The 25197-nt window shown below is 40.7% G+C and overlaps 1 protein-coding gene across 8 annotated transcripts in view; it reads right to left on the minus strand.

Annotated features, from left to right (window-relative positions):
* SYT16 (synaptotagmin 16) overlaps positions 1 to 25197 on the minus strand; it is a 256159-nt gene that overhangs the window by 143744 nt on the left and 87218 nt on the right. For 6 of the 8 annotated variants that reach the window (XM_079914264.1, XM_079914270.1, XM_079914269.1 and 3 more), the window contains exon 2: positions 7272 to 7451. Coding sequence is in view for 4 of the 8 variants with exons in the window: in XM_079914270.1 (XP_079770396.1) it covers positions 7272 to 7451 (180 nt within the window). In the remaining 4 variants the exon portion in view is untranslated. Of the gene's footprint in view, positions 1 to 7271; positions 7452 to 17336; positions 17375 to 25197 lie in introns of those variants that run through there. The other 2 variants (XM_079914272.1, XM_079914268.1) reach the window with 1 other exon arrangement.

Below are 25197 nucleotides of genomic sequence, written 5' to 3' on the forward strand. Positions count from 1 at the left end.
GGTTAACAAGTAGATTTCCCACTCTAGGTATCACCCTCCAAGTTGGGTCTTGTTTTGCTTAAGCCTCATTGGGGAAGGGTGACAGGAAGTAAAGAGGGGCTATTCCATTTATCCCACTATCTCAGGACAAAAAAAGTACAATGAGGGGGGATGGTGGGAGGGGCTGAAGATTTCAACTTTCTAAAGATAGTTAATTCATAACTCTAAAACAAATTATTTTACAATCCAAAAGTTTACAAATCGTATCAAAAGCAGTTCAGTGGCATTTACAGGTTTTAATTATCCTATCAGAAAAAAAAAGGGGCTAGGGGAGTAGCCTTTTTGTCATTCTAAAATATTTGATTCATTTAAAATTCATCTGAGCAGTCCAAGCACAAAACCACCACACAGACCTGCAGGTGAAGAAGACTAGACTCTAGGTTCAGAAAATACAACATTAAAGACAGCAACCAAAACCTCCCAGAAAAAATGAATTGTATTGCTTTTATATTATCCTTTGAGACACCTTTTTCAGCCTATATTTAATTCATCAATCATACTAAACATGAAGTATAAAGAAGGTGACACTGGTTATTTACAACTGTAGGATGGCTAAATGTCCTTCTCAATCTTAAGGAGCCAAAAAAATAATAATAGTAATAATAATAATAAAAGCAACCATATCTGCTATCCAGTACTGTGTGTATATATATATATATATTTTTTTACATCTGTTTCAGATCCTGATTCACACCATTTTGTAAAATTTGTCATTGCTCTTTCTTATTTGGGCATAAGAGGAAAATGGAATATAGTCACAATCATTCAGAAAACCCTGGAAGTTACCAAGATGGGGCAGCCAAATTCTTCTGTTTTGGTCCAATTCACTAAAAATTTGTAAAACTCAGAATCTTGAATATAAATTAGAGATGGTTGTAATTTGACAACTTTGAATAATCTTATAAAGTAGACACTTTTCCTAAATAACTTTCCCTTATTTAAATCCCTGTGCAAAAGTAATCTGCTAATAGTGCCACAGTGTATATGGGGTGGTAGAGAGGGAAAGCATCATGAAGGAAAAAGCTTGCCTGCCGACCAAGGTAGAACTGAAATGAACCAGTCAGGGAGGGAAACAGGTGGGGAACCACTGGATGGATACTTTGTGGGCAGAAGCAAAGATGGATTGGGCCAGCGTTAACACTGTTCAAAGCGCTAACCTCCCCTACCTGAAAGGGGAAGTTAGCGATGAACCCACCCCTTCCACAGCGGCACTCCACCCTGGCCACACCTTTAAATCACCTGGTATTCTTTTAAAAACTGTACAGTTTGCCTTACCACTGTCACTCCCTATTCTGACATAATTCGTTGCGGTGGGATTGAGCACTGGTATTTTTTAAAAGCTTCCCAAGATTGAGATCCAGTGTAGTTCAACGGGGCTCACGTTTGGAAAACACTCTGACTGCTGATTACAGTCTATACCATAAATATCTGACAAGCTTTTGTTATCTCTCTTTGAAAGAATCATTCTAACCCCAGATGGGGAGTGTGAAATATCACTCTTCAAGGAAAATGGAAAAAGAAGAATCTTGTATCCAATTCTTCATCAACTCTCCTAATTCGGAGTGACTGAACATCACTCCCAGGTGATGTTTCCACCTCTTCTCCCTCTATAATGGGCTGAATGGTGGTCCCCAAAAAGGTATGTCCATGTCCTAACCCCTGGAACCTGTGAATGGTGGAAGGGTATTTGCAGATGTGATTAAGGATCTTGAGAAGATCTTCCTGGATTATCAGGGTGAGACCTAAATCCAATGACAAGTGGCAGAGAGAGGACAGACACAGACAGGAAGGCAGCAATGTGAAGATGGAGGCAGAGATTGAAGTGATTCAGCCACAAGCCCAAGAATGCCGAGGATGGTCGGCAGCTACCTGAAGCTGGGAGAGCGCGTGGACCCGCTGACATCTTGATTTCAGTCTTCTGGTCTCCAGAACTGTGTGGAAAATCTATTTATGTTCTTTTAAGACACGAAGGTTGTGGTAGTTTGTACGGCAGCCACAGGAAACCGAACCATCCCCCAAACCCTCCTTTCGCCTGATTTTCTCCCATCCCAGAAGTTCAAAAGCATGAAATAGTGACTTGAGTGGGGAAGATCAGGTGGGCAGAAAAGTAGTGCAAGTAAGACCTTGGCCTCTGACATTAGGCAGTTTTGGGATACGAGTCCCAGCTTTGCCGCTTAATAGGTTGGAAAAAAAATTCCTCTCTCGAAGACTCAGTTGCCTCATCTATAACATGGAGATGATAATAGTACCTGCCTCCTCACTTGTGTAGTAGGAAGGTTGTACTTGAACACATTCTGACCTAAATGCAGAACTGAAATAAAAAGTATCTGACAACAGCAGCATCATGGCCCAAGCAGAAGGAACTGGGGCAGGTCAGAGCCCCAGCTGGACCAGAAGCTAAACATTCAGTTGTAGGTGAAGAGGTGGGAGTGGTCTTGAGGAGGAACCAGTTGGCTGGGCCTTTTATCCAACTGGTGGGGAGAAACTGTCACATGTGGACCGCCTCACTCCCGAGCTCCAGCTGACACAGCTGACTGCTGAGCCCTGGCTGAGCACCAGCTCTTCCTAAACGTACAAAAGCTGTCGCCATGCTGTCTCACTGTGCTCTCGTCTCTCTCTGTCAACACGCCCCCTCCCATGCTCTGTGTTGAGAAACTAAACTTCAGCTTGCCCCCTCAAAGTCATTTGGTCACTTTCACTTGGGATAAGTAAGCAGTTTGGGGGCTTTGCACTCCCACCCCACACTCCTGCTCATCAGAGAGCGATGGGCATAGCTGTAAGCATGCTTACCGTGGTGTGCCGTTCCTCCCTGCTGGCTCCCTGACCTCCAGAGGAGTCAGCCTCTGCCTCTACAGCCTTCCTTGGGAAGGGCCCAGACCTGCAGTACCTCTGGTCATTCCTCCAGGCAAGACAAGTACATAATTTGAAAACCCAGTGCAAAATGAAAATGGAAGGACCCTTGTTCAAAAACCATTAAGAATTTCAAGAAGGCAACAGCAGAGCACTAACCCAAGAGGGAGGCCTCGGGTGTCATGCTCCCCAACCTCTGTTACAGGCCCACCCTACCCCAAGGTGTGACAACGCCCGGGCAGGAGTGCTCCCTGGCAGCGCTCTTACTCCTCAGGGTCATGCAGAAACTTCTAAACCCTTGTGTGACATGAGCTGCTCACCTGAAGAGCTGCTCAGGGAGTCTTTTCCAGATCTCTCTCCTCCCATTCCCACTAGCGTGTCCTACCCCTGCAGCCACGGTAGGCCCACAAGAGACACGGATGAGGCAGTCTCCTGCCACCCTTTGGAAGGGGATGCACCTGGTGCTCTGCTTTTCACCTCTTCCTCAGGCCATGTTGGACTCAGATCTTCTCACCACAACCACTGCGACCCCACCCCACGTCTGCCACCCTTCTCAGGGTCCAGGCAACTTTCTAGCCCTCCAAATCTCTTTCCCTGTGGTCCTTCCAAGCCATGGGCTGCCCTTTCCAGTGATGGAAAGCCTTTCTTCTTCCCCTCCCTGCCTGGGAGGAAACACCCTCCTGCTGTCACATCCTCCATCCTTTCTACCCTGTGCCTTTGAAAATGAAGCTCTTTGCTCCGACTTCTAAATGTTGCCTTTGATACATAAAGAAAGCTTTTGAGGGGGAAAAAAAAACAAAAAACAAAATTCTGCTCCCTCTTTCAAAGCTAAGCTTCTTTAAAAACTATGATTTCACCATGGGATTTTTATTCTTAATCAATTTTTTATCTCAACGCTGAACAATGGCTTCTTTGTGGCAAGTCATATCCACCCTTCCCCCAAGGCAATCACTACCAACAAACAACACAAGTACCTTGCATTAAGAAGTCAAATAATCCATGTAACGGACTTAGCAGCTGTATGGCCACAGTAAATCCTAAATAAATGATAGCCACTAATTATCATTATCTCATTATTATGATTGCCTATGTTATTAGGAAGAAACTGTTTCAGTTTCTTTCTCCCCTTACCTACATCCAGATAAAATGATATGTGTAAATTCTTTGAACTTTGAAAAAATAGCCGAAAAGGCAAGGTATTTTTGTGAGGTAAAGTATTTTGCACAGTGGGTTCAGAAAATAAATTGTCACGCCTGCCTCTCTGATATTGCCACACAAAAGAAAAGAATTATTTTATTCCTCAGAACCTCACATGTGTATTAGATTATAATGATTGGGTTGTTGATATTCAGCCATTTTTTGATCTATTCAAATGGCAATTTCATACGGCTCAGTCTCAGAGCAGGATGGTCTAGCTGCTTTTAATCATTTTCATTAGGCCTCTTTCATTCATAGACTGAGACCCAGAGAAGAATTTGCTACGGTAACCCATAGGATCAAACAGGATTGCACGACAGCAGTTCGGAGAAGAACCTAGTCCAGACTTATCAGTTTGCAAGTGAGGACTTAAGACCCAGAGAGGTGAGGTGAGCTTCCCCAAATATCACAGCCAATTAGTGGCAAAACTAAGCTCTGGTTGTCTTCACTGTGCTTCTTTTTTTTTTTTTTATCTCGGTACGCGGGCCTCTCACTGTTGTGGCCTCTCCCGTTGCGGAGCACAGGCTCCGGACGCGCAGGCTCAGCGGCCATGGCTCACGGGCCCAGCCACTCCGCGGCACGTGGGATCCTCCCAGACTGGGGCACGAACCTGTGTCCTCTGCATCGGCAGGCGGACTCTCAACCACTGTGCCGCCAAGGAAGCCCTTCACTGTGCTTCTTTCCACCACACCAGGCTGCCTTCCTCCCTTCTCTACATTTGTCAAAATACGTTAAGAACATCCCAACTTTACTGAGAAGTCAGGGCTCTGAGGATGATAATTAAGGCAAACATCAAAAGTTAGATAAAATCTGGGCTAGAAGCACATTTTTCAAAGACTCTTGATCAATAATAATTAAACTTCTAAAGGAGAAATGTCAAAATGAAGGTGTTTGCTTCTCAGACGTTATAATTTGTAGATTCTCCTTATTAAACTATTTTTCAAGCTCCTTCATAGGATCCCATTCTAAGTTTGAGACATGGATTTCAGTGTTTCTTGAGCTAACAGCTCCTGCTCCATGTTTTATTGTTACTGTTTCAACATTATCTTCAAACCTCAACTTATTTGCAAGTATAATTCATAATTGTCTCTAAATTACTCAGATAACATGTCAAACAAGACAAAAAGAAAAATATCTTAAATAGCTCTACCCTTAGTTCTTTGTACCCATGATAGTTTGAAAAGGAGAAAACCACCAACTTTAACCTCCCAATTTAAGTAATGAATACAATGTGTTCATGTGTGAGGTCATTCCTAAAGCCACTATTGTGACTGGAATTTTGTTAATACCACACAGCTATGGTTAAAGTTCTATTAGGACTTTTATCATAGGAACAATGCTGGTATCGTTACAAAATTAATTCATTTAATCTAGATCAACCCTGTACGGGATGTATCGATAACCCCAATGTACAGATAAGGAAGCACATTTAGAACGGTTCCATAACTTGCCTGGTCACACAACAAGTGACAGTCAGCTGCTGAAAGGAGAAAAGCAGAATCACTATGAACCCTACCTTCGTATCACCCCATGACCAAACAGAAGTCTATGCATCATGCTCACCTATGTCCCAGCTGAGACAGTAGTGGCTAAACCATTAGTAAGTCCCAGATTTCACATAACAAATTCCATTCTATTTTCAGAAGATGAGCCATATGTCCCAAGTGGAGTTCAAAAAATAAGGCCACTGCAACAGTAGCAATGCCAAATCAACTGCAATTTACACCCCTCCCATTATTCTCTCCTATGGTGATTTAAAAACACATCACACAGTCTTTGATCTGTTCCCTGAAAAAGTGGAACCTAATCCCCCTTCCCTAGAACACAGGCTGTACTTAGTAAATGACTAGAATGTGGTGAAAAGTGACACTGTATGTAGACTAGGTCATTAAAAAAAAACCAAAAAACTGTGGCTTCCTCTTGCTCTCCTCTCTTAGATCCTTCATTCTGGGGGAAGCCAGCTGCCATGTGATAAATACATTCAGGCAGCTCTGTAGAGGGTTCACACAGGAACTAAAGCCTTCTGCCATCCTGGACGTGAATCAATCATCCCCAATCAAGCCTTCAGATGACTGCAGCTGACATTGCAGCCTCATGAAAAACCCTGATCTGTAACCACCCAACTAAGCTAGTCCCATATTCATGAACTTTGGAAACTGTGAGATAATTAATATTTGGTGTGGGGTAATTTGTTAAAGCAACAGATAATTAATACACATTTATTCCAAAATTGTGCCTTTCCTTATATCCAAGCAAAAAAGTTAAAAGATGGCTACCTAAGGTGCCATATCAATAAGCCAAATATTCTCCTTGGTCCAGGCTGGCTCACCCAGAACATGCCCAGGAGGTGGGATGACTAAGGGGTGTTTTCCTCAAGGCCTTGCGCCTGCTCAGAAAAGTAATGTTAAGACTGTCCCTCCACCAGTTCCGTCATGCCCCACACATGGGGCATGGGAGAGGAGGGTAAGACTCAGACTGATTAAAAAAAAAAAAGAAAGCAAAGTTGTTACCTGTAAGATAAGAGCTCTGTCTTTAAATGTCCAGCTCCTGTGTGATGATAATCATCACTCTGATAACATCCTGTATCACAAATTTCTACCCTTTAGCAACTGAAAACAGAATGTGTCCTTTAAGAGCACGAAGCCAATTATCTCTTTTAGTATGTTATTTTCCCCCATCAAATTGAAAGAAGTTAGTAACTGATGTAGTAGATTCAGTGAACTTAAAGAGTAAAAACCTCCTGTTGGAAAAGTGACTGTTGCCATATAAGGTGGGCAGTGGCCCTGAGCACTGAAAACCTCAAAAACAGCTAACTGAAGTGAAATGTCAACACTGTTCCAGCATAATGAGACCAGAACACATCAAGGCTCTTGTCAATAAAAATCCAGTTTTTTCCTTCAAGCATTAGTCAGAGGGAAACTCAACACAGACATCTAAAAAGCTAAGAAGATGGGAAGTGGTGGTCAGCCTTTTCCCATCTGCTCCTTGGACCCTGAAGAGAGCATTACTTTCCTAAAGCTAATGTATTCTTCAGTAATGCCCATTCATCGTGTCCACCACAGCAGCTGCTAAACAGCTCATATGTGATTTCTTAATGGGCTCCATCCTGAAACAGTGACATTCTTTCCCTGACCCAAACCACAGCAAGATGCCAAGCTCAGGAGACTGTGAAGCATGACGCTTACCCAGCCCTTCATGGATCCCAGTCTTGTCTTTAGAGTGCTTTCTCTTCCCTTGTTGGTCCAGGCATGGAAGGCCTCCTGTGGTTTCGAAATACAGTTTCTTGTTGATGAAGAGGAAGAGGACAACCAGAAGAACAAGAAAGACCCCAACTGCAGACAAGAAGCTGATGGCTTCAGGAGGGACTGGCAAGAGAACACAAAGGAAAAAATATCATCAAGTGAACCAACTTTTCGTTCTAACGACTGATCAAAGTTATTTGGAATCTTTCCATTTATTAACTAGAGTGGCAGATACTCTACAAGTCCTGACCTGCTGGCATCCGCAGAACTGTGTACAGGGGAAAGGAAAAGGACTATTGCCAGGTACATCCTGCCAGGCTGGTTCCTAGATGACAGACCTCCATACCTTTGCACACGTGGCTTCTTCGACCTGGAATATAACTTCTCTGGCCCCTATCCTCAGCCTAATACTCAACTTCAAGCATGCAAGCTAATAGAGAGATATCAGTCAAATGCATTGAGCTGGAAATGGTTAACCACTGTTATAAAAGCAAGTGTTTTAAAAATACAAAATGCCTGAAGCTTAGAAACTAATCACCTGAGACAAAGTTTCAGACATACATCTATCGGTATGAGCAACTGGAGGAAAGTCATTTCCTGGATACAGTTTTGCAAATTCATCTAAGCAATACATGACGATGATGATTATCGGTGGTGACAAGAAAATTCCTAATTTGTGCCATCCGTATAATAAATTAAATTTTGACTGCTAATTTTTTGGAATTTTGGAAGATGAATTTTCATCTTCCTCTGTTCCCCCCTCATCAAAAAATTCCTGAGTTTTAAAGGACCCTGGTTAAGTGTTACCCAGTATGCTTTACAGAGTCCCAGCCATTGCGTTCAGCTATGAGGTACATATAACACGTAGGCCAGAGCTCGTTCCGGGCTGAGGGAAGATTCCCCCAAGGAAATGACATTTGAGTTAAGACAATATTCCATAAACAAATCAAAAATCAAGTTCTGTAAAGGAATCAATCACAAAGCAAGTGTCAATAAAAGTTATTCAAGGCAGTTGTGTATATGCAAAAGCTTATGAAAATGAGTCTCCTAAGAGCACCTTTAATCCTTGAGCAGGTTTAATATGTGAATTAATAATATGAAGGGATAATATTCACCTCATTCTACCATCCAGATAAACAGAGAAAGGATGAATCAAACCAGTCCCAACCCTATGAAAAGATGAAGAAAATAAATGGCATTGCCTCACTGAATTAATCTGGTGGCAAGCCAGGGAAAGAACAAACAAACAAAAAAATAGCAGGCAAGATAACAGCTTTGTAATCTGCAAATGATAATAAGCGCCTGCTTTTCAAAGTCAACATATATTGTGAAAAAAAAGTATGCACAGATTGATTATTCCCTCGGCCACCAGAGGCAGCACAGGTAGCAGTGTTTACTGGTATGGACTCAACAGTCACACAGCCCGGGAGGAAATCACGTTCTACCACTTATTATCTTTGTGGCCTTGGGCAAATTGTTTAACCTCTCTGTGTTTCAGTTTCCTAAGCAATAAAAGGATATAATAAATATAACTACATTAAAGACTAAATGAGCTAACACAGGGAAAATAAGCTGTGTGGTACCTAGCACATATAGCGTTCTCAAACAGGAATAACCATCTTCCTCAATATCACCATTATCATCTTTACAGAGCTTTTAAAATACCCCGGAGTAGTCAAACAGGAGATGGACGTGCTGCTTTGTACACAGGCTGTGCTCCAGCACCCACTGCCTCCCTTTCATCAAAACAATTATCTCAGAGGGATGGGGAAGGGGTAAAGTAGGAGTTTGAGATTAGCAGATACAAACTACTACATATAAAATAGATAAACAACAAAGTCCTACTGTACAGCACAGAGAACTATATTCAATAGACTGCAATAAACCATAACGGAAGAGAATATGAAAAAGAATATGTGTATATATATATATAACTGGATCACTTTGCTGTACACCAGAAACTAACACAACATTGTAAATCAACTATACTTCAATTAAAAAAAAATTATCTCAGGAATTCCCTGGAGGTCCAGTGGTTAGGACTTCACCCTTCCACTGCAGCGGGCATGGGTTCGATCTCTGATCAGGGAACTAAGATCCCACAAGCTGTGCAGGGCGGCCAAAAAAAAATTATCTCTACCTCCCCCCACGATTCTTGTATTTTCAGCTACTTCCCTTAGTAGATACAACATCATGCTCACCTGCATGAAAAATGCACTAAGTATCTCCCATCCTTTAAAAGACCCTCCTCACCACCATATGTTCTCTTCATCCATAGCCTTCTCTTTCCCCCTTCACAACCAACCATCTTCAGAGTACCCTATACTTACCTCCACTTTCTTATCTCCAAAGCCTCTAGCTTTGAGATTCCTTTACAGATTCTCACTGATCTCCAGGTGCCCAGCCTCACCCCCTCAAATCCTTTCTCCACAAAGTAGCCAGAGCAATCCTTCTGAAATTAAGTCTGATTTGTTCAACTGCCCTCCTAAAGTCCTCTGCAGTGGGTTGAATTATGGCCCCCAAAAGAGATATCCACCCTGAATCTCAGAATGTGACCTTATTTAAAAGTCTTTGCAATGTAATTAGGGTAGGATCTTCAGATGAAATTTTCCAGGATTAGGGTGGGCCCTAAATTCAATGAAAAGTATCCCTAAAAGACACTGAAAGGGAGAAGACACAGAGAGAAGAAAACCATGTGAAGACGGGAGCACAGACTGGAGTTGTGAAGCCACCAACTGAGGAATGTCACGGGTTGCCAGCAGCCACCAGGAGCCAGGAGAAGGCCCTGGAAGAGATTCTCCCTCAGAGAATCCAGAGGAACCAACCCTGCCAACACCTTGATTTTGGACTTCTGGTCTCCAAAACTGTGAGAGAATATATTTGTTGTCTTAAGCTGTCACGGGTGTGGTAATTTATCATGGTAACCCTAGGAAACTAATTTACCCTCCAATGGCTTCCCATCACCCACAGGGCAAAACTTGAATTCCTTAACTTGGTTTACAAGGCCTTTTATGACCTAGCTGCTGATTCCAGTCTTTATCACTCATCACTCCCCAGCATCAAACTCTTTGTCGCCAGTATATTCATCTATTTCTGGTTCCCCAAACACAGCTTACCTCCAGACCTTTGGAGAAGCTATTTCAAACCCATGGTACAACTGTCACCGTCTATTGTCTAACTCTGATACTATACTTGCTCTGAAAGCCTTTCTTGTTCTTCTTGACCAGAGTGGATGCTTCTACTATGTGTTCCCATCCACTGAGACCTCAAAAGCTTTTTCCAGAGTTTTCAAATGTTAAATTTTCAATTGCATATGAACATGGACTTTGCCTCAGTTACCCACTGTACTCTCAGCAGCTAGCATAGGATAGGCACTCAATACATATTTGATGTTTGAATAAATGTTGGACTCTTCTATGCTACAACATGTTGATAAATGAAAACTTCTGGAAAGAAAATATATACCTCAAACGGGTCAGTAACACTAACAATACAGGATATGATTTATGTTAAGATCTGGGCTTAGGTAAAACAGGGTTCATCTGTCGTCCATAAGCAGAAACATTTGTACCTAATAATGCCATTCATTAAGGAAACTAAATCTTGATTTTTGAATAAGCTATATTTTTCCATTATAAAGCAACATGAGGCTTATTACATAAAATCTGCAAAATATAGAAAAAGATGAAGACAACCACTCAAGACTTTGGGTACTTTCTTCCAGTCATTTTGACTGTTGGGCAAATACTAATTGTCTGTATTGATTTTACCTTTATTGACTTATAAAATATTTTTATTAAAAAAAACTTCTATTATTTTTAGAGACTTAAAGAAAAAATAAATAATTCATGGATGTAGTAAAATATTTTGAAAATACTGGAAAATGTTTTTTAAAAAAAAGATCATGTTGAATCTCACCACCTATCACTGTTTTCTCTTACAATTGTTTTCTTAACTATTTTTACCATAATTGAGATACTATCTTACATGCTGATATTAATGCATTTAATATAAAAACATTCACAGATTCCAGATTGAAGACAATATAAAGAGATTCAATATAATCTCCAAAGAGACAAGAAAGAATGGGGGGAAGCCCTTGTGTTGTTCAAAATAACTCTACTTTTTGTAGATGAAAATATTTTTGTTAGTAATAATTCTTGTAGCAGTGACTAAACTATGGGTGGGTATAAAATTCCTAGGTAGGTACCAATATTTTTTTTTCCTCAAAATTGCCTAGACATCACTCCATTACCTTTTAATCTTTAATGTTTCATGAATGAGTGTGATGCTGCAGTTTACTTTTTGTTATTGTATGGGCAACAGAATTTTTTGGTCTAGAATTTCTCCTTTTAACACAAAAAAATTGACAGAATGTGCCATTTTTGGGGATCTTTTGTTGATTTTTTCCTGGAACCTAGTCTTTTCACCAACATATCCATGGATTTTTTAAAGCTTGGAACAATTTTCTTCAATTATGTCTTCAGTAATTTCTTCTGTGCCAACTGTTCTTGTTTCTTTCTTAAACTGGGGTACTATTTCTTCAGTTACCAATTTTTAGGTTTTTTTCTTCTGCATTCTAGCAGATCTTCTTAAATATGGCCTACATTTTTCACTCAACTAAATAAGTGAAAGTGTGTTGTTAACTACTACACCCATTGTCACAACTGTAAATTGAATATCTGAGTCAGTGGCAGACAGTGGGGGAAGATAATGTCTTTTGAGTTGGATGGTGGAGAACACTAGGAATAAGTACAAATGTAGCTAAAGCCGAGAGAAGACTTAGTTCAGCAAGTGTGGTTATTTCATCAGAGTTCATGTTCCTCTCAGAATGTATCAATTCTAATTTCATCTTTTTCTATGTATTTATGGGTACTTAGCTGGAAGTCTGAAGAGGTGCGTGAGAGGCTGCTAGCCAAATGCTACGTTAAACTATAGGTTAGCGTATGTACTTTCTACATGAGTAGAGTATCACAGAAATGACTTAGAAGTTGGCAGTGACCCCAGATTTGTAAGAATTGCTTAACCAGGGTTGCACACAAACTGTCCTCTTTAAAAATGGTTTAAAATTACAAACATGGCCTAGCAATCCCACGTCTAAGTATATATCCAAGAGAACTGAAAATATACATTCACACAAAAACCTGTGCATGAATGTTCAGAACATTATTCATAATAGCCAAAAAGTAGAAATAGCCCAGATGTCCATCAACTGATAAATGGATAAACAGAATGCGGTATATCCATACAATGGAATATTACTCCACAGAAAGAAAAATAAGTACTGATACATGCTATAATACGGATGAAACTTAAAAACATCATGCTAAGTGAAAAAAGTCAGACACAAAAGGCCACATATTGAGTGATCCCACTTACATGAAATGTCCAATAGGCAAATCCACAGAGACAGAAGGTATATTAATTGTTCCCAGAAGCTGGGGTGTGGGCTGGGGGCTGAGGAGTGACTGCAAATGGGTATGGGTGGTTTGTTTTTTTTCTGAGGTAATAAAATTATTCTGGAATGAGATGGTGATGATGCTTGTGCAATTCTCTGAATATACTAAAAACCAGTGACTTACACACTTTAAGAGGTGTGAATTTTATGGAATATAAATTTCATCTCAAAAAGATGCTTAAATTCTAAACAGCTTTCAGTAAAGACTGGAAAGAAATATGAGAAAAATTATAATAGTTTTCTTAGATTTGGTTTGGAAGTGATTTTCTGCATGTTTAAATATTCTGTAATTTTATTACTCAATATTTAGAATTAAAAATAAAGTTTAAATATTGTAAATTATGAGACTTGTCATCGGCACAGCTCTAGCATCTATGTGTAACACTGAACACAGCACGCCAACAGTACTATCAGTCAAAGCCAAAGAGGGTTTGATGCTGCTACATTTGAGTCTAAATAAAATTAGAGACTTTGGCAGGGAAGCTTAAAGTCATCTTGCATCCCATATATACAAATGCTATGGTGAAGAACAAGCATTACTTGTATCATCTGCCATAGATGACAAGGGCACATATGTCAAGAAACTTCACGGCCATCTGCAGAGTAACTCATCTAATTATTCCAGTAATTACTAAATTGGAAATCAGATGGCTGTGAAGCTCGGTCACATAGTTCATATTGACGCTTTCAAACTTCTTCAAAGTTAAATATACCTCTCACGTTCCACTGGAGAGCCCCATCTGTTGGTTCGCAAGCAACGGCTCAAGAGCATGCAATGACATAAACAGAGAGGCCTCTGCATGTCACACAGTCATTAGATGTTTGTAATTTCATTCCACGGTTGTTGAAGAGGTTAAAAAAAAAAGCTAGCCAATTGTAGCCATCTGACTCATGAGTACTAGAAATAAGATAAGAGGGAGCCGAAACTATACTTACCAAAATGATGAGGGGAAATCAGAATTAACTGAGCAATGACAATAGAAATCATTAAAGAGTAAAGTTACAATTTCTCAGGAACTTTCTTGACACCACTCTGAGGATTGTGAGGAATCTCATTAAAAACATGAGGAAAGCCTGAAGTAAATCTAAAACTCTACTCACCTATATACCTCTACCATCCTTGAGTAGCCATCAACCTGAGAGTCCTGTTTTCCATGACATAGTTTCAATTTCATTCGTCCCTTTAAAAAGCAGCATGACTTTGTAATTGTTTCTATGAGGTTCTCAAGTGTGGTCATGCAGCACAAGTCCCTGACTTGAGCCTAAGTTTGTTCACCTTAAAATTCCAGGGTTGATCTAAGGCTCAAGCACAGTGGCTACATACAGCAGTACTGTATTACAAACCTCAAAGCTGCTAACAGACTAGATCTTAATTGTTCCCCCCACACAAAAACAAGTTATGTGACATAAATCATGTGACAAAAAATCAATTATGTGGACTTCCCTGGTGGCGCAGTGGTTAACAATCCACCTGCCAGTGCAGGGGACATGGGTTTGATCCCTGGTCCGGGAAGATCCCACATGCCACGGAGCAACTAAGGCCGTGCGCCACAACTACTGAGCCTGCGATCTAGAACCCACAAATCACAACTACTGGGCCCACATGCCACAACTACTGAAGCCCGCACACCTAGAGCCCATGCTCTGCAAAAGAAACCACCGCAATGAGAAGCCCACGCACCACAATGAAGAGTAAGTAGCCCCTGCTCGCCACAACTAGAGAAAAGCCTGCGTGCAGCAACGAAGACCCGACGCAGCCAAAAATAAATAAATAAACAAACTTATTTTTTTAAAAAATCAGTTATGTGACAGGACAAAGGTGTTAGCTAATGCTACAATGGTAAACACATTACAATATATAAATTATCAAATCAACACGTTGTACACCTTAAATTAGCACAACATAATATGCCAATTGTATCTCAGTAAAAATACATTTTAAAAAAGAATTTAGGATTGCCTGGGTATGTCTACATCCTCCTCCAGGGATCCATCAACCTGAGGACCCAAGGAGCCTCCCAGGATGGTCAGAGCTGAGTTGACCTGAGTGCAGCATGGGCATCCACCCCTCAGGTTGACCCAAGCCCAGACTCCTTTGGTCCCAGGGCAAGCAGGTGATGTAAAAGCTATAGCATTAGATATCAGCAGCTTCTGCAAAACAAGGAGATGTTTTCAAAGGCAAAGGTGGCACAATAAGAGTTGAGGCCCTTGACCTACAGTTTATGTTCAGACTTTCTTTGCAAAAAGAAGAGAAGGTAAGAAATGAGAAACTTTTAAGACTTGGACACCAATGTGCCAACTCCATATAGAGCATAGAGCTGCTTCAGTGCACAAATTCAAAACAACTGTACAAAGAATCGGACTCATTTATACCATTAGCTGTGTTTTTACAACCAACTACAAAATTACATGTCATTTAAAAAATTAGTACAGAACAAATTAAACTGAGTATTTTAATTTCCCTTTTTTCCTACAGTGATGCTTCTGGAACCAAAACATAAATAAAAGAACAAAGCCTTAAACACTTAGCAGCATATTATTTTGCCAGTGTACTAAATTTAGGGCTAGTTAGGCATTATAACCTCAACAGCCAACACGGATATTTCTCTAAATATTTCTAGGACTTCAAAATATAAAATATTATATATATATATATACATATATATATATATATATATATATATATATATATATATGAAAATGGGTAGTGCTACTTAAATTTTCTTCCTGGTAATAGCTAACAAGGGTATGTTAACTACATATTCAAATAAATTATTTGGAAGGAAAAAGCAGACCTTTCAAAAAATAGGAAAAAAAAATTGGCTTAATGAAACCTAAATGAGATTTTAACATGTTCCAAAATAAAACATAGCAACATATGGAGTCACTAGCAACCAATCATTCTGCAAACACTTGAGAACACAGCATTTCGGGGTATACATGGGATGCTATCTTCAATACAGTAATATATGTGTGTTGAAATATGTCCACCTTCTCCTGAGAATTAAGTAACCTAACTTGTCTGCTTTACATGTTTAAAGGTATATCACCCCTTAGCACGAACATGAACACACACATGCATGCGCACACACATTTCTAGAAGCCAAGAATTGTCAGCAGGCTTGCTCTCCTTTTCCTTAATACTCAGGTGGTGAGCTCAGAAGCAGCATGTAATGATGAAAATGCCTGAAACGCACCAGTAGGTCAATGGAGGGAATCTCTGAGTCTTTGTTCACTTGTCTGAGTTTCCTGAACACTTCAGCTCTTCTCCACCATCCCCAACCTCTCCATTTTCCTACATCTTCCCAGATGGGGAAGAGGATAGAAAAAGAAGCAAAAGGAATGATGTGGCGTTGATGGTTTATAAGGCAACAGTCAACATTTTTGGATTGTTGGATTTTTAATGGCATGTTTATGTTGCTGAATTTAAATGAGCGATATATGGGCCTTGTACAATTTCTATGTCATTTGCCAAAAAATTAATCAGTTAGCATGAATATCATTCATTATAACTTGAACATCACTGAACTTAACTATATGATCAAATTATGAACATGTGCCCAACAAAAGCATGCCATGCAGAAATATCAGGGAGCATACATTTATAAGATTTTGGTGGAATGGTTGTTGAATCAATGTGGCAATTTACCTTTCAAGTAAAAAGAATATTTTTATAAATGAGAGAAACTGAGAGACAAGTCTACTTCAGACAGACAAAATGTCTCAGTAGAAAGATATCCAAATTTCTCCGACTCTCCAAAACAAATGCATTTGGAGAGCATCTGGAGTGAAATATAATTTTGATTTGTTTATAACTTATTTATTTTTCAACTTGCAGAACTGCCCACACAGTGAGACTGAAATTTTCACAGAACTGTTTTTCACTAATCCAAAATCCTCAAAAAAAAGTTTTTTCTTGCAGTCTAAAACAATTAAATATTTTTAAAAGATTATTATAAAGACTCTTCAAATTTACATTTTGACCCTAAAAAGTAGTATGTAGATCTTTGTGCTCAAGGACTAAGCAGCATATGGGACATCTAGAAACAGGAAGATTTAAGGGCCATTTAAAGCCCCAATTTCTCAGACAATATAAGTATTTTCTTGTGTTCAGAAAGTTACGCATCCACAGAGATACAAGTTCACCCTGTTACCAAGAATTTGTTGGGAACACTCAAAATCTACTGACATTTCAGCTAAGAGCATAATGTACAGATAGCCCTAACAGTAAAATCTATTATCTATCTTTGTGCCCCTTTCTAAAGTTCAGACCACAGGACAACCATTTAGGTAACAACAGTTGAACAAAATTATCATTGTATTCAAATAAAATAGGCATCTTTTACTTATTCTAGTTCCTTAGTAGAAGTTAAGAAGCCGCCCTGGAATTAATTTCTGAATAAAATCCCCTTCCAAAACAGATGGGATTCTAATCAATTCTCAGATTTCTCTACTAGAAGTATTTACTGGTTCTTTTTAATTTAAAAAAAAAAAAAACACCACCCTAAATTGTCTGTTTTACTGTCTGTGCTAATTTCATTTCATTATACCTTTGGAGTAAGCTGTTATTTTCCCACTGGTTCCCATGGCATTCTTCATTATCAGCTGCTAATTGTCTAGCATTCACATAGGACTGTGAACCAAGTAGGCTGCTGCGTTGGCTGAAGTTCTAGGGGAAACTGAACAGCAGTAGAATTATGCATTGTTATTATTGTGACACATTAGAAAGTTTCCACCCACTTACATGCCCACATCACTCTGCTGTACAGCATCCGTAACCAGAGGGGCTGTGCACTGGGGCTAGGGGGCCATCTGCACTAGGTATCCACTTGTTGATTAGCATCAGACATTAAGGGAAGACTACACAGGGCCAAACTGTTGCAGCCATGACAGCCAGAGGTCTGGCTCCATATGGCAGGAGTGAATATTGATCTTAAAACACAGTTATGACAGGTCTGTCTAAGGTTTTTTTTTTAACTCCCAGCCTTTAGCACAAGTACCTGACTCGGCCCAATAACTCCCTCAAACTTCTCCCCATTTATCTGTCCAGTATCAAGGTCAATTTAGAGATTTAAACATTTTTGAAAGCCGCAAAGAGATTGGAGACTTTTAAGTTGGTTTTGAGATGTACTGCTCCTTGAAATCATTCCTAACGGAGACTTGGATATCTGGAGCTAATTACATTTGACCTTATAAATTCAAAATGTGCCAAACAAAAGCTATTTAGAAGAGCCAAAACAACATGCAACGTTTTACGCATTTAGGTCAGGAGGGAGTTGTGAAAGTCTCTTAATTAGCAAAGCAAACAAGAACTATTAGAGTGGGACTTGGAGGCACAGAGCGTGGTGTTTTTATTCACATGCTTTGCGGGCAGCCTGTTGCAAAGTCTGGTGAAACAAAGCTCTGATTTCAGAGCATGCTATGTGATCACTTTTACAAGAAATCTGTGCTCTTGAGACACCTGTGCCTCCTTCAGGTGGATCATTTCAGGGTTCAGAGCTACTCTCACCAGGTGAGCGTCACAGGGAACTAAATTTCCTTCCTGGGTTCAACAGGATCGTCTGAATGCTGTAAAACACGGCAGAGGTAGGATGATGGCTTCAAGCTGAGCCTCACTTACTGGTGCATCCTGGTGAGGCCACCACAGTGCTAATACTATTTCAGGGCTTTTATGTTTAAGAATATGATATTCAAAGTTTACTTAGAGATGCTCAGACTCTTGAGGACTAGTTCGCTCTAATTAAACCAGCCAGAAGCTGAAAGGCAGAGAGGCAGAGGAGATGCAAAAACAGCACTTGGCCCTGAGTTAGGAAGTTCAGGTCCAGCACTGTATTACTTAACTCTACAACCCAGGGTGATGTGAGGTCCTGAGGGCAGGGCTGTGTCTTGACTGCGGGACGTCTATGTGCTTTTACAACAATAATATATGTGATAAATTGGGACACCAACTTTTATATTGTAATGGTTATTCCTGGTCCAGGAACTAGAAGCAATCTTGTATCCAGAGAACTACAACCAACCTCATACCTGGGGATGGCTCCATTTAAGATGAAATTACAGCTCCCAAGGTTGCCTGGTAAGCAATGAATAAAAGCAAGAAAAATTGGGTCTTCTTGAGGTCCGTTTCCACCCATCTACAGGGTACATGATTCAACAATCTTCTTTCAAACACTCTCTCGCTCAGATCCCAGAATAGCCAGTTAAAATCAGAATACCTGGGACTTCCCTGGTGGTGCAGTGGTTGGGAATCCACCTGTCAATGCAGGGGACGCGGGTTCGAGCCCTGGTCTGGGAGGATCCCACATGCCACAGAGCAACTAAGGCCGTGGGCCACAGCTGCTGAGCCTGCGCTCTGGAGCCCGCGAGCCACAGCTGTTGAGTCCACGAGCCACAACTACTGAGGCCCATGCGCCTGGAGCCCATGCTCCACAAGAGAAGCCACCGCAATGAGAAGCCCGCGCACTGCAACGAACAGGGGCCCCCCCACTCGCCGCAACTAGAGAAAGCCCGCGTGCAGCAATGAAGACCCAACACAGCCAAAAATAAATAAATAAATTCATTTTAAAAATAAGTAAATAAAAATAAAATGAAATCAGAACACCTATCCCTCTGGTCACAGCGAGAACCCATATCACACACCATTCTTCTTCAACTTTTCTTTCTATATGCCAAAAACATCACCAGAATCTTATTTAGGGTTCTCTTCCTATACTCCAATCACTCTCTCAAAGCTCCTCTTCTCTGCTCACCTCTCAGAGTTTTTATATTCTTAAAGATTTTGTGTTTGTGTCCCATTCCCACTTTAAAAAGAATTCCTTCAGATTTTTTATGTATTCTCATGGCTTCAGCCATCACTGAGGGCTACCAAGTACATGTGTCTACAAGCCAAAACTCTCATCAGAAACGTGTCTCTACCAGGATGTCCTGCAGGCATTCCCAAGGTTATCAAGCTTAGGACTCAAACTCATTATCCTCTTCCAAAGTCCTGTAAAACCTCCAAAACTCTGCCATTCCATCCCTAGCGCAGTGCTATAGTCAGACCCTTACCATTCTGAGACCAGTTGCTACACAAGCCTTGAAACTGATGTTGTCTTCCATCTCCTTTCCCTATTACTTCTATTTTAGATTTTTTTAAAAGTCTAGTTCAAGTTTTCAACGGTTTAATTTCTTTAAAATATGATCTGGGTCTCTGGTGGAGAGGAATTACCTGGGCTATGCTACTTTAATGAACTTAGAGGATAGCGAGGTTCAGATAGAGATCATTTCAGGAACATGGTTGAACGTTGATTATCCCTACACACACACTTATGTTGGACACTGCCAATACCCCACGACTCCAAGCCATCCCACCCCCCCCCCAATTAGATTAGCCATATAACCACAGACCCAAAGTCATGCATAAAAGCTACTAGGATTCTCCACTGCCTAAAGATGAAAGCTCAAACTAGTACCATAACATTTGAGACCCTTTCCAAACCAGCCCAAACCACCTTTCCACCCCTGATCACCAAGCATACCTCCCAGGTCCTCTGTGCTCAGCTTTACTAGATACTTACTGTTTCCAAAACATGCCATGGACTTTCAAACCTCTGTGTATTTCCTCATAGGAACCCCTCTCGCTGGGGTGACCTTTTCCAACAGGCGAAGTCCTCCTCACCCTCTAAGAACCCATGGAAAGCCAAGCCCTGTACAAAGCTTATCCCCGTCCCACCAAGCAGCATATATGACCATGCCATTTGCACAGTGCTTGTATCTTCACACTTAACTTGGGACGTTGCATTACTGTTAGTTTAATCCAGCTGTAATCCCCACTAGACTGTAAATTTGCTGAAACCAGAGATGGTGTGTTCTTACTCATCTTTAGAGTCCTGATGCCGTGCTCATAACAGATCCATAATGCATGTTAGTTTAATAAAATTAAAATCATAACCTCCAAGATGATATTTTATTTTAAATGAGTTTACTGATGGAGTTATTGCATTGTAACCATCACTGAATTAGAGTATGGAATGAAAGAAGTCTCAGGAAGGCTCCTTACAAAAACGAATCCCACGTATGATTTGCCCCTGTTGTCTTCAACAAGCATATGGTTCTGCCGCTCCTGCCTTACGGTTTAGGTCCATTAAGGTTTCAGGGCCTTCAGTCAACTATCAAAAATGGGGGCTGGGGGCTTCCCTGGTGGTGCAGTAGTTGAGAGTCCGCCTGCCGATGCAGGGGACACGGGTTCGTGCCCCGGTCCGGGAAGATACCACATGCTGTGGAGTGGCTGAGCCTGTAAGCCATGGCCGCTGAGCCTGCGCGTCCGGAGCCTGTGCTCTGCAACGGGAGAGGCCACAGCAGTGAGAGGCCCGCGTACCGCAAAAGAAAAAAAAAAGTGTGGGCTGGGAAAACTATTATCCTAAAACTGTTAATTTAGAAGGAACCCTAGAGGACATTGATTCAACCCTCTTTACAAAAATAAAGACTGAAAGCCAAAGAGGCCAAGAGACCTACCCCCAAATACCCATCATTATGGTGGCAGAGCTGAGACCAGAGCCCAGGTTTCCCCATGCATTCTGACAACGCTGCTTTCACCACTCTCTGCTGCTTCTCCCTGAAATCCTCTCACAGAAGCACAGCATCTTTGGAATAGAGTTCTTCTCTTCACCAAGAACTTCCGCCATCTCACTAAATGAAGCAATCTAGTATATCCTATCCTGATTGAGAGCCATCAGCATCTACTTGAACACTTCTAGAGGCCGGGAGCTCACCACTCTGTCAAGCAACCCATTCCTTCCCGGTCCCTATCTTCTGGGTATACATTCTTCTTCACAGAGGATGTCAGTCTCAACCCTGCCAAGAGCTGAAGACAACAATTAATGGCTCCCCGATTTCTTCTCTCACCTAAAGAACCTAAAGTAGCCTTCAACTATCCCCAACATACGGTTGTGACTCCACAATTTTACTGGTTGCCCTTCTCTGTCCCATAGAATATGACCTAGCCCTAAGCAGCTTTTGTCTTTGAAAAGAGAATAGAAATAAAGCCTTTGGGAAAAATGTCTTTCAACGCCTTTGTAATTTTTCATGCAAAATTGCCATTTCTATCAGCTCTATAGGATGTCCAAATAGTAATATGCAGGACCCATCAACAGAAAACATTACCGGAGAATGTTCTGTTTCTAAACCAGTTTACATTTGGTACAGACCTAAGGAGCTGAAACTACACGCATTATGCAAGTACCTAAGAAAAATTTTAGGGCCACAACGTGAGCAAATCAAACTAAAACTTTTCAGAATGAATTAAAACATCTCAAAACATTCTCTCCTATTTTTTCTCCTTTCAACTCCCATCCCAAGTTCTGAAAGCATTCATTATCAATTCAAAACCAAAAATATTCTGTACATATCTTTGATAAGATCACAACCATCTAAACTCCTGCAGAAATTGTTTCAGAATCCCACTGTGAGTAGAAAAACAGAAGAAATTTCTCTCTTGGCTTATCTAACATCTCTTCCAGTTAAACTTTCATTATTTAAACCTTGTGGAGTCCCATTTTGATAACATCACTGATATCTCCATTGAAGAGAAAAAAGACTGAATACAGCCTGTTCTTCCACATGGAAAACCACTGAGATTATTCCTTCAATAATTCAAGTGTTTATTGAGCACCCACTCATGACTGGACTTGATTCCTAACTCTACGAAGTTTAATAAAGATTTTCAAGGAAGGCTTCATAGATGGAAAATTTATTCTACACAAAACAAGACTTAAAGAAGGGGATTTAAGGATCAGTTGTTGTAAAATAAGGAAATTGTTAAAGGAGGTTGATTGACTTAGCAAGAAAGACTCCAACAATATTTTTTGAATTTTTTTAATTTAATTTTTTTATACAGCAGGTCCTTATTAGTCATCAATTTTTATACACATTGGTGTATACATGTCAATCCCAATCTCCCAATTCATCCCACCACCACCAGCACCACCCCCACTTTCCCCCCTTGGTGTTCAAATATTTGTTCTCTACATCTGTGTCTCTATTTCTGCCTTGCAAACAAGTTCACCTGTACCATTTTTCTAGATTCCACATATATGCATTAATATATGATATTTTTCTCTGACTTACTTCACTCTGTATGACAGTCTCTAGGTCCATCCACGTCTCTACAGATGACCCAATTTCGTTCCTTTTTATGAAACGAAAAAGTATATACATACCGCATCTTTTTTTTTTAACATCTTTATTGGAGTATAATTGCTTTACAATGGTGTGTTAGTTTCTGCTTTATAACAAAGTGAATCAGCAATACATATACATACATCCCCATATCTCTTCCCTCTTGCATCTCCCGCCCTCCCACCCTCCCTATCCCACCCCTCTAGGTGGTCACAGAGTGCCGAGCTGATCTCCCTGTGCTACGTGGCTGCTTCCCACTAGCTATGGGTTTTACTTTTGGTAGTGTATATATGTCCATGCCACTCTCTCACTTTGTCCCAGCTTACCCATCCCCCTCCCCGTGTCCTCAAGTCCGTTCTCTAGTAGGTCTATGTCTTTATTCCCATTCTGCCCCTAGGTTCTTCATGACCATTTTCTTTTTTCTAGATTCCATATATATGTGTTAGCATACGGTATCTGTTCTTCTCTTTCTGACTTACTTCACTCTGTATGACAGACTCGAGGTCCATCCACCTCACTACAAATATCTCAATTTCGTTTCTTTTTATGGCTGAGTAATATTTCATTGTATATATGTGCCACATCTTCTTTACCCATTCATCTGTCGATGGGCACTTAGGTTGCTTCCATGTCCTGGCTATTGTAACTAGAGCTGCAATGAACATTTTGGTACATGACTCTTTTTGAATTATGGTTTTCTCAGGGTATATGCCCAGCAGTGGGATTGCTGGGTCATATGGTAGTCCTATTTTTAGTTTTTTAAGGACCTCCATACTGTTCTCCATAGTGGCTGTATCAATTCACATTCTCACCAACAGTGCAAGAGGGTTCCCTTTTCTCCACATCCTCTCCAGCATCTGTCCAACAACTTAATTTTAAAACATCCCATAATCTACATCTGTAAGCAATGCCTTATCTTATTAATAGGTCTAAAATAAAAACAAGACCAATATTGGAAACTTGTCAAACTGTAGGAAGGTAGTCTAGTCTGCCAATTTTATGAACATTTAAATACTGATCAACAAATAAGCTTGACTGATAAGTAATATTTTTGTATATATGGCTGAAGAAGCCTTGCCTGGCAAAGGCAAAGAACCTCTTCTGCCTTTGGGTGAATTTCATCTGGCTCCAGATATTTTCTGAAATGCTTGCTGACTTGTCTTTAGATACCATCTTTAAGATAAATCATTGTTGATTGTCCACAAACTGGAAATTAAGCGCCTGTCCCACAGTTCATTGAGGCAGAAAGATGAGAACTTGCTGTTACTGTGGGGAAAGAGGCACATTTGTAGCCTGGGTGATGGGATCCATCCATCTAGGGAAAGTAGGTTTTAATCACTCTGGTATCCTGCCTCATCAGGGCTTTTTTGAGGCTAGTGTCCAAAAGACACTGTCAGTAGGGGTTCAGGCGACTGTGAGGAAAGCAGTTCTAGCCTGAAGTCCAGAGTGGAACAAGAATTTACAAGTGAGGACATGAGGACCTGGGGCCTCAGCCTGAGCCAGCTGATGGAAACAGAGAACACGAGAAATAAAAAGGATGCCCTCAGAGGCTGAGAAAAAGAGGTAAAAAAAAAAATTAAAAAAATAAAATCAGTGCCAACTCCATAAGGAGGACAATAATGAAAACTATGTAGCTGTTAACTTAGTGCATCTCTTTATTCTACATATTCTGTTCATTTTCAAAGATGCCCTCCCAACATGATAAAAATTATCATGCATATAAACAGATGACAGCAAAAAAAAAAATTGGTAAGAAACTAGCATTGCTGGAGAATTTAAAGAAAAAAAAAAAAAGGAGAAAGACTGCTAATCCTAAAATTGGGAATTGAAAATCCCCCAAAGATGACATCAGCCTAAATCATCCTAGAAAAGGATGACAGAAAGCTAGCTCAGGGAACTTTCTGTTTGGGGATGGCCCGTGTTACCACGGGGATAGAGAAGAGCGGGCCTGGGGCAGGGGGGCAGGGATATACTGCTCCTCTCCCTCTTCCTCCTCAGTTGTGTCCCTCCACAAATTTATATGTTGAGTCCTAACCCCTGGTACCTCAGAATGTGACCGTATTTGGAGGTTAGGTCTTTAAGGAGGTGATCAGTCTTTCGGGTGGGCCCTAATCAGATAGGACTGTTGCCTTTATAAGTGGAGAAAACATAGACACAGGCACGGGTGGGCACAAAGAAAAGACCACGTGAAGGCAAAGGGGGAATACAGCCAACCGGAAGCCAAGAAGAGAGGCCTCAGCATGAAATCAACCCTGC

Source organism: Stenella coeruleoalba, assembly GCF_951394435.1.
Source record: "Stenella coeruleoalba genome assembly, chromosome: 2".
Classification (NCBI taxonomy): domain Eukaryota; kingdom Metazoa; phylum Chordata; class Mammalia; order Artiodactyla; family Delphinidae; genus Stenella; species Stenella coeruleoalba.